The following is a 15746-nucleotide window of genomic DNA, read 5'->3' on the forward strand; positions in this document are numbered from 1 at the left end:
TATACATGAATTCAAACAGCAAGAAAGTGTTCACTACAAGAAGACCTACATAGCAGTTGTTAGTAAACCTACAACAAGAGTCTTCTTTACTATCTCAATAGTCAAGAACTGAAAGATCAGAGTTTTTGACTTCATGACAGTCTTTCTAAATAGAACTCTTTGTAAGGATTCGCCGCGAACCCCTTACATGGACAAACAGCACCTGTGAGGGCCAGAGGCCTCAGCTCACAAGCTGCTGGGAGTTGCATGTGTCCTCACAAGGCACTAAGTCATGTGCTCATAAGCACACATAAAAGACTATCACTGTGTGAACCCCTTGCTGGAAGCCAGTAGCAATCTTGTTTACAAGTTGTATATAGTTGCCAGAATACAGATCTTTTATCTTGCATACTCTTTTTCCCATGTATATTTCTTCTAGAGATTCATTGTCACACTGATCCACACATACAATTCTTACATTTTGCCACTCTTCTTTGGTAATGCCTGACAATAGTATCAATACAAAGAAGCTAATTCTCTGAAACTCACAAACCTGGGACACCAGCCAAAAACCTATCTGAAGAACAAACCCAAGTTTGCAAAGAGACAACTAATCTTGATATCTCATCTCTCTCAACTGTTGATGAAACAAGCATTATAAACTCAGAGAGAGAGTTTACTCCAACACCAAAAGACAAAATCCAACAGCTTTACAAGAAGATCAAACTACTAAAGAAAATAATGAAATGGCAAGAGAAGTTAAATGCTCTCCAGAACACTCAAAAGCACTCATAAAGTGAATATCTTGATATAATTATCTTCAACCCAACACTCACAAAGTGTCTGTTAATCTTGAGACCATCACAATACACAAAGCACTACCAGACTGGAACCTACACAGAATATTGCCAGTTCATCTCAAATATTGAATCCATTTATGATGCAAGCAAACTGAATGATGAGAATACTCTTGTGTATGCTCTCACAGAACTTGATTATATTGAGAAAGATCTTTGAAAGGCCCACTGTGAAGGCAATTCATCAAAAAACAACTGGACTGGCCTTAAAAAATTTCTACACATAAGGCTAGAAGACCCAGCAAATCATACACAAAACTCTTAGCAAGCAATCTTTGATCTTCACAAAAGTTTGGATGAAACTGATTATATCTATCACCAACAATTCCTAGAGCTTACAACAGAGATTGGCAAAGAATTTGAAGATTCCATAAAAATAAAGAAGAACCTGTTTATATAGAGCTTGGATAAGCCCATGCAAACCAAACTAGATGAACAGCTGGAGATACCAGATGACATTAATAATATAGTAGTACTGGCCATCCAGCTCTGACCAAGTATATCAGTAGCCTATGCAAAGAATATCTCACACACAAAGTCTACCAATCCAGTTGGAAGTGCTTGTGGAGGTATAAAGACTAATGACTCAAGACTGTAAGTAAATAAGAGGAGTCAACTCCAGAGACCTGCTCAGAAGATGGAAAAGAATCTTATCAAGAATTGCAAAGTCTTGAAAAAGAATGAGAGATGCTTTGAGTGTGGCCAAAAGAGCCATCTCACAAAAGACTGTCCCAAGAAGAAGAAGAGTAGTAAATAGAAAGTTAGAGAGCCACAAGTAGATAGAATCAATATAATAAAGTTGTTCAAGAACAGTCTTCTTGCTCTCCCTCTTATTATTCTAGGCACACAAAGCTCAACTGACAGGAGTATTATCTGGTCAGTACTAATAGATTCAAGCTGTCAATCTCTAGTGATCAGTTTGCAATTGGCCATGAAGCTAGATCTAGAGATGCACAAGATGTCTATAGAGATTGAAACTGCTATAAATCATGAGAATGTTACTCTTGCAGAAGAGATTGCAAATATATTCTTTAAAGCCTGTGACTCTCAGAGAAACTGGTAGTTGTTCCATGAACAAGTGATGGTCACAAATATAAGAGATGAGATGCTAGTGAGTTTGAGCTGGCTGCAGCAATATAATTCCAAAGTGTATTTTAAGAAACTAAGACTAGAGTTTCAAACTGTATGTTGCAACCTGCTCACAAAGATTAAACTAGTTAATCTCTTAGAGCTTATGGAAGAAGAGAAGCTCATCTATATAATGACTCTCTGCAAATCAGAACAGATGGTGACAGCAGACCTAGATCTCCAGATACCAGAAGTCTACTGCAAACTCATGGAAGTGTTTAGTGATAAGAGAGCTTGAAAGCTGCCACCACACTGTAAAGATGATTTAGTTATAAATCTTGAATCAGAGAAGCAGCCAGAATTTGAAAGAACATACAGACTTTTGCAAGCTAAGTAAGAAACTCTTCATAAATATCTGAGCAGTGCTCTAACTTATGGGTTTATCTGATCTTCCAAGTCATCTGCAGAAGCACCCATCCTGTTCACATTCAAGAAGAATGGTGGACTAAGAATGTGTGTGAACTATCACAATCTGAATTCAAAAACAGTCAAGAATAGATATTCTCTACCACTGATTGAAGATATGTTATATAAGCTCACAGAAGCTACAATATTCACTCAGTTGAATATCAAGAACATCTACCATAGACTGAGGATTCACAAAGAGAATGAGTGGAAGACTGCATTTCAGACTCCACAGAGGCTATTTGAGTATTTAATAGTACTCTTTGAACTCACAAATGCACCAGCAGCTTTCCAATCATATATTGTGAAGGCACTTAGCAAATATCTGGATGTGTTCACAGTGGCCTATCTTGATAATATGGTTGTGTACTCAGCTCACAAGAAAGATTATGAGAAGCATGTGAAATTGGTACTTAAGATACTCAAGAATGTAGATCTTTATTGCAAGCTGGCAAAGTGCAAGTTCAATACTCACAAGATTGACTATCTTAGGTATATCATAACACCAGAGAGTGTTCTTATAAAGAAGAGCCACATGGACACTATTCTTAACTGACCAGAGTCAACCAGTGAGAAAGAGATTCAGATCTTCTTAGAATTTGCAAACTTTTACAGATGCTTCATTTCAAGATTCTCTAAGATAGCCTGCAGTCTGACTGCTCTCCTAAAGAGAGGAGAAGCAAAGCTAAGCAGACATGTGTGAAGAGAGATGAGAAAAGAAGCCAACACTTTCATGACTGAGAAAGATCACAAAGTCTTTATAAGTCTGAAAAGAGTATTCATGAAAGCTGTTATGCTTCACTATTTTAATATGGAATGGAAGATTAGATTGGAAACAGATGCATCTGGCTTTACAGTGTGTGGTATTCTATTACAGCTGGTGAAGAATGGCATCTGGGTTTCAGTTGAATTTTATTTGTGGAAGATGCAATCTGTGGAGATGAACTATAGTATTCATAATCAGAAACTGCTTGTGATTGTGGAGTCATTTAAATATTGGTGCTGCTGATTGAAAGACTTGCAAACACCAGTTTAAGTTCTTACAGATTATGATAGTCTGCACTACTTTCAGACTGCTCAAGATCTCTTGTGAAGACAGGTCTGCTGGGCACAAAAGCTGACAGTCTTTTGATTTACAGTTGACCATGTGAAAGAAACTAAGAATCCAGCAGATGGACTCTTGTAAAGATCTGACTACATCAAGAAAACTAGTCTAGATAATAAGAAGAGTTACAAAACTGCAAACCAACTAAGAGTAATGCTCACAAAGGAGCAAGAGATCACAGAAAAGTTGGAACCAATAACTCAAGTTTCTCCTAATCAGAAAGAGAAGAAAGAAGATAAGAATGCATAATTTATCTCTGCAAAGCTTCAGATTAAGATCAAGAAACTACTCACAAAGATTGTCTTGAAAGGCACATGCAAAGTGAAGAAGATCACAACACAGGTCCAGAAGACTAAAGACCTGATCTGTAAGAAGAATTCTTATAAAAAGAGCAGCTCCAATCTATTGGCATCACTGCCAAATCTACTGCAAAGTAATGACTATACAGCTGAAATCTGTAAAGACATTAAGATAGGCACAAAGAAATTCACAATATGGAAAGAGAAGAAGAGTATTCTCTATAGAGATAGTTACATGTACATCTCTCAGAATAAGGCTCTGCAAATAGAGCTGATTAGATATCATTATAATCTATTCTTCACAGGGCATTTTGCTACAGCAAGAACATACAAGCTTATAGCTCACAAATACTTTTAATCAAGAATGAGAGAACTGGTGAAGAAGTGTTGCAAAGTCTGTAGAGTCTGTCAGAGCTCAAGAAGAGTTTGTAGAAAGTCTCAAGAAGAATTATCACTCTTACCAATCCCAAATTACTCTTGAGAATCCATTAGCATGGATGTTATTACAGATCTCCTCACAAGCCTGAATTTTGAGAAGATGCAGTTTGACTGTATTCTGGTTGTAGTGAATCAGTTTATAAAGATGACTCACTTTATCCCTACAACAAAGAAGCTAATATCAGAGAAATTGGCCCATCTCTTTATTCACAAGATAGTGAGATTGCACAGATTATCTGCAAGCATAGTAACAGATTGAGAATCTCTGTTCACAAGTGAATTTTAGGATGATTTAACTCACATCTTGAAGATCACAAGAGCAATAAGCATGGCATTCCACCCACAAACTGATGATCAGACTGAGAGACTGAATAGTGTGCTGGAGCAGTACCTGCAAAGCTATGTTAATTATGATCAGAATAACTAGGTGATGTGATTGCCAATGGCTGAGTTCACATACAATAACTCATAACAGGCTTCCACACAGAAATCACCTTTCCAGCTGACATATAGACTGAATTCATGAATGAAATTCTTGAACCCTGATGAGTATAGCTATGTGTGCAAGAATTTAAGAGATCAGGCAGAGATAATAAGATTGCTCTGCAAAGAGATTAAGAAATTAGTTGCAAAGACACAAGTCTATTAGAAGAAGTACTACAATCAGAAGCATATTATAAAGATCTTCCAAATGAAAGATAAGATGTGGCTTGATCTTTGCAATATCAAGATCACACATTCTAACAAAAAACTGGATTTGTTGAGATATAAGTCTTGTAGAATTATGAAGAAGATAGACTCACAAGCCTACAGACTGGAACTGTCTTCAGATCTGTAAACTTATGATATCTTTTATATATTCCTGCTCTGCAAACACAAGACCTGTAAAGAAATTAATAGCTCATCTTATTACAAAGTTCATGAGACAGACAAGAATGAAAAGAAGTACCAGATCCATAAGATAATTAACTTGAAGAGAAAGAATCACAAGCTGTGGTACAGAGTACATTAAGAAGAATATAATAATGAGAAGAACAAGACATGGATTCCCATAAGCAATATTCATCCACTGAGAAAGCTACTCCAACAATTCCATAGTAGAAACCTGGACAAGCCTGGTTCACAAAAGAGATGAATAGAGATAGTGGAACTAGAAAATGGGTTAGAGAGAGAAAAGACATAGTCAAACTAAACTGAATTCAATTGATTTCAAAATAAAAGAAGAAAAACTAAACTAAGACTATATAATTAGAGTCTTCAGCTTCTTCTGCAAAGATCTGTAACAACTACTTATAATCTCACTGCTGGAAAGAGCAAGCAAGATGCCTATAGTATAGACAGTTGTTACATTTTTGACCCAAGTTCACAGAGATATACTCTGCAAAGACTATATTACTATAGCTCTGCTGTACTCTCTTGTAGACAGAGCACTTCTGTTCTGATGGCAGCCAGGTTCCAGCTCTAGTCATAAGAATACTCTCACAAAGCTGGGCACAGACAGCCAACTGATTTGAATTATTCAAACCAGCAATAAGCACAGATCTTTGAATAGACTCACAATATCATGCTCTTTTACAGACAGATAAAGCTTGTGCCCCTGTGTGAAAGAGAAGATCTGAAAGAATTATCAGATTAGTCTGCAATGCACCAGCAAAAGTAGCAGCTGGCAGTATTTAAATAAAGATAATCTGAAATCACTATTGTTAATCTTATAGAGAGGGTGCTGGGCAGTCTCAAGCACTTTACAGAATTACAGCACTCACAAATCTTGCTAATGCAGAGAAAACAACAACAACAATCTAAAGAAGATTAGCTGCAAACTAAAATATAATAGAGAATACTCACATTTCTGGCCAGAACTAGAGCAATAATTACAGAAAGAGAAGATAGAACAGCAAGACTCTAACTCTATTAGTATATAAATCAATATCAGCTTGCAAGAAGCACTTACAGCTTGAGCTAGTGCAGAGAGAACAGTAACAACTAATAAAGAGAGAAGAGAAGAAATAATAATGCTCTAGAACTATTAGTTATAAACACTTTTCAAACTTCTTGCAACTACTTACTGAAGACCCAATCTCATCCACAAAAAAGAGAGTGAAGATTCTTCCAAGAGAGAAAAGTAGAGACAAGTTACAAGAGAGAGAAGAAGAGAACTATATATCAGCAGCAACTACTAGTAAGCATCAGTTTCTCTGCAAACCAAATTCTACACAAAGACAAAACTAAATAGCCACATGAAGCAAAGACACAACCAGAGATAAACTTACCAGCTTGTGGCCTTTCAGCTAATTATACAGAACATTAAAGTGAAGCTATTTTTCTTCCAGAACATCAGAGATCTTCTATAAGTCTGTCTCCCATGTGAAGCAGTGCTTGAAGAGTTCACTTATCTTTGTAAAGATAATATAGACTAGAGAAGAAAGAGAAGAAAAGAAAAGAAAGAGAAAGCAAGAGAAAGCTCTCTCTTAAGCTAGTATTCATTATCTAATAGTAATACAGAGCTAGCAAGAACAATAGAGACTCTCTACATATTGTTGTGTTATTGAGTTCTATTGTGTTATTAGAGTTGTGTTGATATCATATCTCTAGTGAGACTATACTCTTTTCCTTATAAGAAAATTTTTATTTTTCCCAAGAGATTTTTTGTTTTTCTACTCATGAAGATTTTTAATGAGATAGCTGTCTTGAGAGACCAAGACTTACAAGAGGGGGGAATCTATAAGAATTCACTACAAATCTCTTATACAGACAAACAGCATCTGTAAGAGCTAGAGATCTCAGCTTACAAGCTGCTGGAAGTTGCATGTGTTCTCACAAGGCACTAAGTTACATGCTCACAAGCATATATAAAAGACCATTACTGTGTGAATCTCTTGCTGGGAGCCAGTGGCAATCTTGTTTACAAGTCATACATAGTTGCCAGAATATAGATTTTTTACCTCACATACTCTTTTTCCCATGTATATTTCTTCTAGAGATTCATTGTCACACTGATCCACATGTACGATCCTCACACTCTTCCAGAGAACAAACATGTATATATTCAACTACCTACTGGATTCAAGCATGGGTGGGGTAACTTAGTAGGGCTCTTACACCAGGGACTCTACAGATTAAAACAAGCTGCTAAGCTTTGGTATCAAGCAGCTACTGACTATCTGAAATCTCTAGAATTCCAGATCTCTCCATACAATATGGGATTACTCTACCACAAGAGGAAGTAAATCTATCTAACCCTACATGTTAATGACTGCTGTATAATAGGACCCAACAAAGTTAAGATAGAATAGCTCATCAAGAAGCTTCAGGAACACTTCAAGATCAAGAAGATTACAGAATAAGATCATTATCTAGACATGTGGATTCAAAAGCAGCTGAATGGAGATCTTTTTGTGAATCAGAAACAGTATATCAAGAATCTACTAACTAAATATGAAATGGAAGACTGTAAATCTTCCAAAACACTAATAAAGAAAGAAATAAGCATCAAATTCATGCCAGATCAGACTCTTAAAGATGAAGTTAATGAGCAGACTATATCTACAAATTACAGAAAAGGCCTGGGCTCTCTACAGTTTCTAGTTACATGTACAAAACCAGATATTGCATTTGCAGTCAATTATCTAACAAGATTCAACAGCAGACCCAATAGGGAAAGCTGGACAGTATTCAAGCAGATTCTACACTATCTCAAGAGCACAAAATCAAAAGAAATAGTCTTCAAAAAAGATATGGATTCTGAAGACTTGAAACCAGCAGCCAGTTCAGATTCTAACTAGGCTGGAGCCAACTCTGCATACAAATCCACCAGCAGCTATATTATTACCATGAACAGAGCTTCAATATCATGAAGATCACAGTATCAGACATTCATCTCAAAATCAACAATCAAAGCAGAGTATTTGGCAGCTAGCAAAGCTGCTTGTGAACTAGTTTGGATCAACAATCTATTAATAGACACTGAGGTGATTAGTAAAGATTCAGCAAAGCTAAGAAGCTCAAAATTAAGTCTTAACAACAAAGAAGCAGTTGACTTAGCCAAAGCTGAAGCTATAACACAAAGAGCATGCCATATTGAGATTCAGCACCATATGCTAAGAGACTGGGTTCAAAAGAACAAAATCTCAATCAAGCACATTGAAACCAATGTGAATAAAGCTGATGAGCTTACAAAGGCTCTTGCAATGGATTCCTATGCTCAATTCATAAGTATGATAGAGGTGACAAGTTGATACAGGAAAATATGGAGGTTTATCAGTGAAGCCAGTGAAAATACAGTATCATGGTGAACAAAGCTAAGCCTAAAGAAGGAATAAATCTGGATTCTGTAATTAATTTTTATTGTGGATTTGAGAGATTTGGAAGCTTTGGATCTTTGTGGCTCTTGCTTGCTGCTGGAGCTTGTTGCATGGGGGGTGTTAGGTAATCCAACTAGCACCTCGCTCACGTGACCCACATAGATTAGCCGAGATTCCCCTTTAGGTAGCTTAGTGAATAACAAGCATACGAGTCCTCCATCAGGAAAATCCTAATTTCATTTTTTTTTTTTTGGTGCTCGAAAGTCAATTCTAGCCCCACAGTCGCCGGGGGCGTGCCAGCCACAGCCTAAATAAAAAAGCCGCAGGGGAGATATTTTTGGAAACATAGCCGAACCGATGACACACGGACTGCGAGTGAGAGAGAGACAGAGAGACAGAGAGAGAGAGAGAGAGAGAGAGAGAGAGAGAGTGTGTGTGTGTGTGTGTGTGTGTGTGTGTATATATATGTGTGTGGATGTACTCCGCACAGAGTGGGATATATGACATTCTCGATATGGCCCTCAGAACCAAGTGCCAACGTATGCCTTCACGCCGTCAGGAGGCTCGTGGAGGAGCGGTTCGTGAAAGCGCCGGGTCGATTCGCTGGCCGCGTCGCTCTCTGCGGGTTCTCTGTTAGGGCGGGTCTCCCCTGTGCTGACAGAGACGCCAAGATGCTCCTGTAATTTAATCGCGAAATCCAACGCAGCTGTTTCATCCAGCAAAAACCCCCCATAATTTTAAAATATGCTTTTTCTTTCGTGGCTATCTCGACGTACGGAGTACGGAAAACAATCCGCCATCTTGGCTAATATTTGTGTACTCCCATAGTTATCTGTAGTTATCGCCCTTTACATCAAAAGTCCTTGCCATATGTTCAACGGAGTCTTCAAGCCCAATGCAGATAGCCCAGGATCAATCGCGCCAACCCTGAGAAAAGGTACGCCTCGGCTACTCTATCTTCGCCTCTCCAAACCCAAGAGTCTGGGAGTCGTGGCAACTGGAAACTTTTCGCATCAAAAGTCCCAGGCCCTTCTCTACTTCCCTCAGCAACTGTAAGCTTTTTTTCCCACGAGGTACAATAACGTTGGCCAAGTGGCAGATGGAAAACAATCTCGCCCGTTGCTCTGTGGAGGCGAGAAAGCCTCCATGCTGCCACAAACGGTAACACGGACAACTGGAATGATGTGCTCATAATATCGCGTGGCTGCTAACTTGAAGCAAGGGTGATATAGATCCCGCTGACGTTTCGGAATCACAAAGTCCGTGGCGAGCGTGTTGTGAGGAAATGAAAGATCGGAAAAGATTGCTCCAGAGCATGGGGCGTACAGCGTACTCTATATATACAACCCTATATTAGATCATGATGATGAACCTGGACGTGGTTTCCTCCGAGCTTATCGATTGAGCATATTGAGATGGCTTGAGGGGCAAGTGGTCTTTACGACTCGAGCGCGAGGGGGCGCTGTGCTATGATCATATTCTTGTTCTCTCGGTATTCACATGGAAAATGGTGTTGTTGCTCCCGGGACTGCAACTCACAAAAGCAAGCAGCACCAAAGGGGCTACTCCAAAAGAGATCGATGATGAGGTGAATTACGGGGTGAACGTATGAGACGGATGTATTTGTCGTGGTGGGATCGGCGGGTTCAATTTTACCTTCGAGTTGAAATGCCTTTTCCTTTTTTTTTTTTTTTTTAAGCCAATCGGACCGAAGAAACTTCCTGCTGACAGGCACGCGAGGTGGTCGAGTCATCACCCTTCGCGATTGACTTGCTGACAGCTCACATGCGATCTCGCTGGTGATGGACCCGGATGAAGTGATAACAAACGCAGCTACGGAGCACCTCGGAGGAAGATGATGATTGATGACTTCAGACGCGCTGTCCTGTCGCACGCCGTTACAGGATTTCAAGGCAGCCTTATTCCATACAGAGGGCAGGATTTGACAGGTCGAGAATATCCGGTCGCGAAGGGAAAAAAAAAAAAAAAAAGAAAGGAAAGAGTTGGGGTTCTGTTCAGTTGAAACGGCCCTGAAATCTTTTAAACTGACCCACCTCCTCCAGTCTCCGTATAAGATTCTTTTAAGGGATAGACTTCAACGGTCTCAAATGTGGAAATTCTTGAATTCATAATCTTCGCATACCTTCTTGTCACATATCATGGAAGAGAAAGAAGCAAAGGGAGAAGGCCAGAAGTGAGGCCTGAGATCTGGCTTGTGTATACTTCTGTGCTCTGTACTCCGTAGTTATACTTGCTCCGTGTACTCCGTACTCCCTACATATTTTCCCACAACACTGCATGCCAAAAACTCTTCAACCAGAGAAAAAGATTAAGCCAGCGAAGCCAGCGGAAAGTTTTACCAGGAAAAATAATACGCCAACCGAACAGGGCGCTGGTTGGCTTAAGTTTGGCTTACTCCGTACTAGCGGTAAAGAAACCCGGACAATTCCCAGCGGAAGGGATCGCCGGTTGGCCGACTAGCGGGCTAGGGCGAGCTCAGCCGCGCCTTGACACCGCGCAATGCAGCCCACACGAGCCAGCTTGGAGTAGCGGCGCATCGCGGTTCATTTCACTCCGTCTGTACAGTTCAGTTACACATACACCATATATGGTGTTAATGTACGGAGTATGGACATACATACATACAGCGTACTCCATACCGTACAAGAACCTCTCGCGCCACGGGCTTTTGGGGGTTTACATACCACGCGGGGCCCGCCAGTCCGCCCAACTCGCTCACACCGAACATGAAACCGCATGCCCAAAAAATCCCACATGTTTCGATACGGTATCGGGGGTGGGTCTGATACCGCCTCCCACCGCCCTGTCCCATACGGAGTGCATACAGCAAGCAGCAGCAGCAGATACAGTACAGGATACAGCAAGCAGACAGGATAATGGTTGCTGGGCTTGTTCCTTTCATCAGCCCCAACCTAACCTAACCTAACCCACCCAAGGTTAAGCTGCACCACTGCCGTCCGGCGAACCTCGCCCGCCTTTCCCATCGAGGCAGGGGATCTCTTTTTCTCTCTCTCCCTCCCTTCTCTTCTTCTTCTTCCTTTAAGTCTTGTTGACACCTCTCTCTCTTTCTCTCTCTCTGCCTCTCTCGTTCAGCTATCTAGGCCCCTCTTCACCTTCTCCCTCTTTTTTCCTGCTTTCTTTTTTTTTCTTTTTTTTGTTGTTGTTGCTGTTGTTTGTTCCACTACCTCCCATATCATCCACCCCTTTGTCTGCACGTCACTTCGTCTGCGGCTTGGACGTTCCTCCATTCGCCCTTCGCCCTGTGACCCTCGAACAACTACCTGGCTTCGCTGTCAGCAGGCCTTGTCCTTCCCACTACCAATCCCGACCTCTCGCTCCCGCAACCTACCCTTGGCCGACACTGGTTCCCCATACCTCTCCCTCTGATCGTTCCTTGCGATCTTCGACAATGGCCTACCAGGGCGGCGGCGGCAACTCGCCAGGAGGTTACGGCGACCATCGCCTCCAGGATATGCCTTCAAATGGAAGCGTAAGTTTTGCCCTGCTGTCTCTTTTTTTTTCTCTGTCTTTTGTCGAAAAAGAAGGGAGAAAAAAAAAAAATTGTTGGCGTGAATTCACATCCCTGCCTCTGGCATGTTTCAGAGTTATATTGATTTGCTCTTGCTGACAATCCACCCCCTTTTTTTGGGCCTACCTTCGCGGTATTTAGCAATACCACCTGCCGCAAGATGATGATGCTTCGCGCTCTTTGCTGAATCAAGGACCCTACGGTGGTCCGTTCGACGATCCCCATCAGCGGACCGCCTCCCCTGCCAGACCAGCTTCGAGATACAGCTTGACCGAGTCTTACGCCACAGACCCACAGAACATGAGCCAGTACAATGACCCGATGTACGGCCAGCAGACGGACAATCCCGCCGCTGGCTTCGGCGTGCCTGGTCGGGTAGCCTCCCCGTACAGCCGGAGCGAAACCTCCTCCACAGACGCATGGCGACGGAGGCAAGCTCCCCAAGGAAACCTCCGCCGCTACGCTACCAGAAAGGTCAAGCTCGTCCAGGGCTCTGTCTTGAGCGTGGACTACCCCGTGCCCAGTGCCATTCAGAATGCGGTCCAGGCAAAGTACCGCAACGACCTCGAAGGAGGAAGCGAGGAGTTTACGCACATGAGATGTGGGTAGCCCCGTAGATTGATTCTCAACACAGGGATATCCAGTTGCTCACTGACGGTTCCACACAGATACCGCTGCTACCTGCGATCCTAACGACTTCACCCTACACAATGGCTACAACCTTCGTCCTGCTATGTACAACCGCCACACCGAGCTCCTGATCGCAATTACGTACTACAATGAAGACAAAATGTTGACTTCTCGTACCCTGCACGGCGTTATGCAAAACATTCGCGACATCGTGAATATCAAAAAATCCGAATTCTGGAATAAAGGTGGTCCCGCGTGGCAAAAGATCGTTGTCGCTTTGATCTTCGACGGTATCGACCCTTGCGACAAAGACGTGCTAGATGTTCTTGCTACGATCGGTGTTTATCAAGATGGCGTCATGAAACGTGATGTTGACGGAAAGGAGACCGTTGCCCATATTGTCAGTACCTTTTCTTTTTCCTTTTAGATCTTAAAGCGATTTCGACAAGCCTCGTCCTAACACAGAACAGTTCGAATACACCACACAATTATCCGTCACCGCAAACCAGCAGCTCATCCGTCCCCATGATGATGGCCCGTCGACTCTCCCACCCGTCCAGATGATGTTTTGCTTGAAGCAGAAGAATAGCAAAAAGATCAACTCTCACAGATGGCTCTTTAATGCGTTTGGTAGGATTCTCAACCCCGAGATTTGTATTCTCTTGGACGCTGGTACGAAGCCTGGTTCGAAGTCCTTGCTCGCTCTTTGGGAAGCTTTTTACAACGACAAGGACTTGGGTGGATCTTGCGGTGAGATTCACGCTATGTTGGGTAAGGGGTGGACAAAATTGATCAATCCGCTCGTCGCTGCCCAAAACTTTGAATACAAGATCAGTAACATCCTCGATAAACCCTTGGAGAGTTCCTTTGGATATGTCAGTGTCTTACCCGGTGCTTTCTCTGCATACCGATTCAGAGCTATCATGGGTAGACCCCTCGAGCAATATTTCCACGGTGACCACACTCTTTCCAAGCAGCTTGGTCCCAAGGGTATTGAGGGTATGAACATCTTCAAGAAAAACATGTTCTTGGCCGAAGATCGTATTCTCTGCTTCGAGTTGGTGGCCAAGGCTGGATCCAAATGGCACTTGACCTACGTCAAAGCTTCCAAGGGTGAAACTGACGTGCCCGAGGGTGCTCCGGAATTCATCTCCCAGCGTCGACGTTGGCTGAACGGTTCCTTTGCCGCCAGTATCTACGCCCTCATGCACTTTGGTAGAATGTATAAGAGCGGACATAACATCCTCCGCATGTTCTTCTTCCACATTCAAATGCTTTACAACACGTTTACGGTTTTCTTGACTTGGTTCGCTCTGGGTATGTAATCAACGTGAACTTGAAACGCGCGGAGTCCGTCCTGTGCTAATGGGTTTATAGCTGCTTACTGGCTTACCACTTCCGTCATCATGGATCTCGTCGGTAACCCTAATCAAGAGGGTCAGAGAGCCTTCCCCTTCGGAAACAAAGTTACTCCCATCCTCAACACGGTTCTCAAATATCTATACCTTGGTTTCCTCCTACTGCAGTTCATCCTCGCCCTAGGTAACAGACCAAAAGGGTGAGTGAAGAGCGTCTTATTGAGTCTTTGCCACAATGCTTACCCCGTCGTAGGTCTAAACACTCGTACATCACGTCGTTTATCCTATTCGGTCTTGTTCAGCTGTACATTGTCATCCTCTCAATGTACTTGGTCGTTCGGGCGTTCTCTGGAAGCGTAGATTTCGAAACCGACAAAGGCGTGGACGGTTTCCTGAAGTCTTTCTTCGGCTCCGACAGTGCGGGTATCATTGTTATCGCTCTTGCAGCAACTTTTGGTCTCTACTTCGTTGCCTCGTTTATGTACATGGACCCATGGCACATGTTCACATCCTTCCCGGCCTATCTGCTCATCATGTCCTCGTACATTAACATCCTCATGGTGTACGCTTTCAGCAACTGGCATGATGTTTCTTGGGGTACCAAGGGTTCAGATAAGGCAGATGCATTGCCGTCCGCACAAACGACGAAAGAAGATGGTGGCAAAGCTGCCGTTATCGAAGAAATCGATAAACCACAAGCCGACATCGACAGTCAGTTCGAGGCAACTGTGAAACGAGCTCTTACTCCCTTCGTTGAACCAAAGGTCGATGAAAAGAAATCTTTGGAGGATTCTTATAAGAGCTTCCGTACTCGACTAGTAGCTTCATGGATTTTCTCAAATGCTTTGCTCGCTGTCCTAATTACAAGCGACAGCGTTAATAAGCTTGGTTTTACAGTAAGCTATCTCCACAATGAAGGGTGGTTTTTACATGATCATGATATACTGACACTGCTGGATAGTCCCAAGCCACAGATCGAACCGCCAATTTCTTCCGAGCTCTTTTGTGGGCTACGGCCGCTTTGTCTTTGATCCGTTTCATCGGAGCCTGTTGGTTCTTGGGCAAATCAGGCATTATGTGCTGTTTCGCCAGAAGATAGTCAAGGTGGCTTCATCTTTCGGACTCTCTTTTGTTTTACGACCTATGTTCTTTCAGCCTGGAAAATTGACGCCAGTAATCTGCTTTCCCGCCCTGACATGATGATATTCCCTACACAAAATATGGTCCTGTTCAATATCCACCAATATTCTGCCATGCCCCTTTTTCTTGTTTGTTTCACCGGTAACTATTTGTGCCTGTATTCTATTTTAGATGATGGGTTATCCTTTCTCTTTGCCTCTGCTATTCCTGCTCATTACTCTGGGATTTCCCAAAGTCTAGGTAATGTTGGTAGCTTCATATCTTTTTGCTTTCCCTTCCAGATAACCCTGTTTCCACGCATTAATGTTTTGGCTTTTGCTTACTATACCTTGGGCTACTTGGTTCCCTCCTATATTACCCAATGTCTGTGGCATGTTCTATGAGACCCCATGGCAATGTGAGTTCCAGACAGAGTGTTTCTCAAAATACGTCACTCCTTGACTACGTAGCCGGGCCCTCGTGCCCGAGCAGTAAATAACCTTCAATGTCTGCTCGACCAATTTTCCGGCCAATGAAAGGCGCATATTGCGGCTATTTCTAATAGGTTATGCTGGCT

General features: G+C 42.2%; 1 protein-coding gene across 1 annotated transcript; it reads left to right on the forward strand.

Annotated features, from left to right (window-relative positions):
- Positions 1-11553: 11553 nt before the first annotated feature.
- Positions 11554-15606, forward strand: CHS2_1 (Chitin synthase, class 2). Its single transcript, XM_003067762.2, has 7 exons — positions 11554-12023; positions 12204-12663; positions 12731-13092; positions 13163-14009; positions 14070-14250; positions 14304-14946; positions 15012-15606. The coding sequence occupies exons 1-7, from the start codon at positions 11943-11945 to the stop codon at positions 15147-15149; spliced, it is 2712 nt and encodes a 903-aa protein (XP_003067808.1). The 5' UTR covers positions 11554-11942; the 3' UTR covers positions 15150-15606.
- The last annotated feature ends 140 nt before the right edge of the window (positions 15607-15746 follow it).

The sequence above is a fragment of the Coccidioides posadasii genome, chromosome 1, assembly GCF_018416015.2.
Source record: "Coccidioides posadasii str. Silveira chromosome 1, complete sequence".
Classification (NCBI taxonomy): domain Eukaryota; kingdom Fungi; phylum Ascomycota; class Eurotiomycetes; order Onygenales; family Onygenaceae; genus Coccidioides; species Coccidioides posadasii.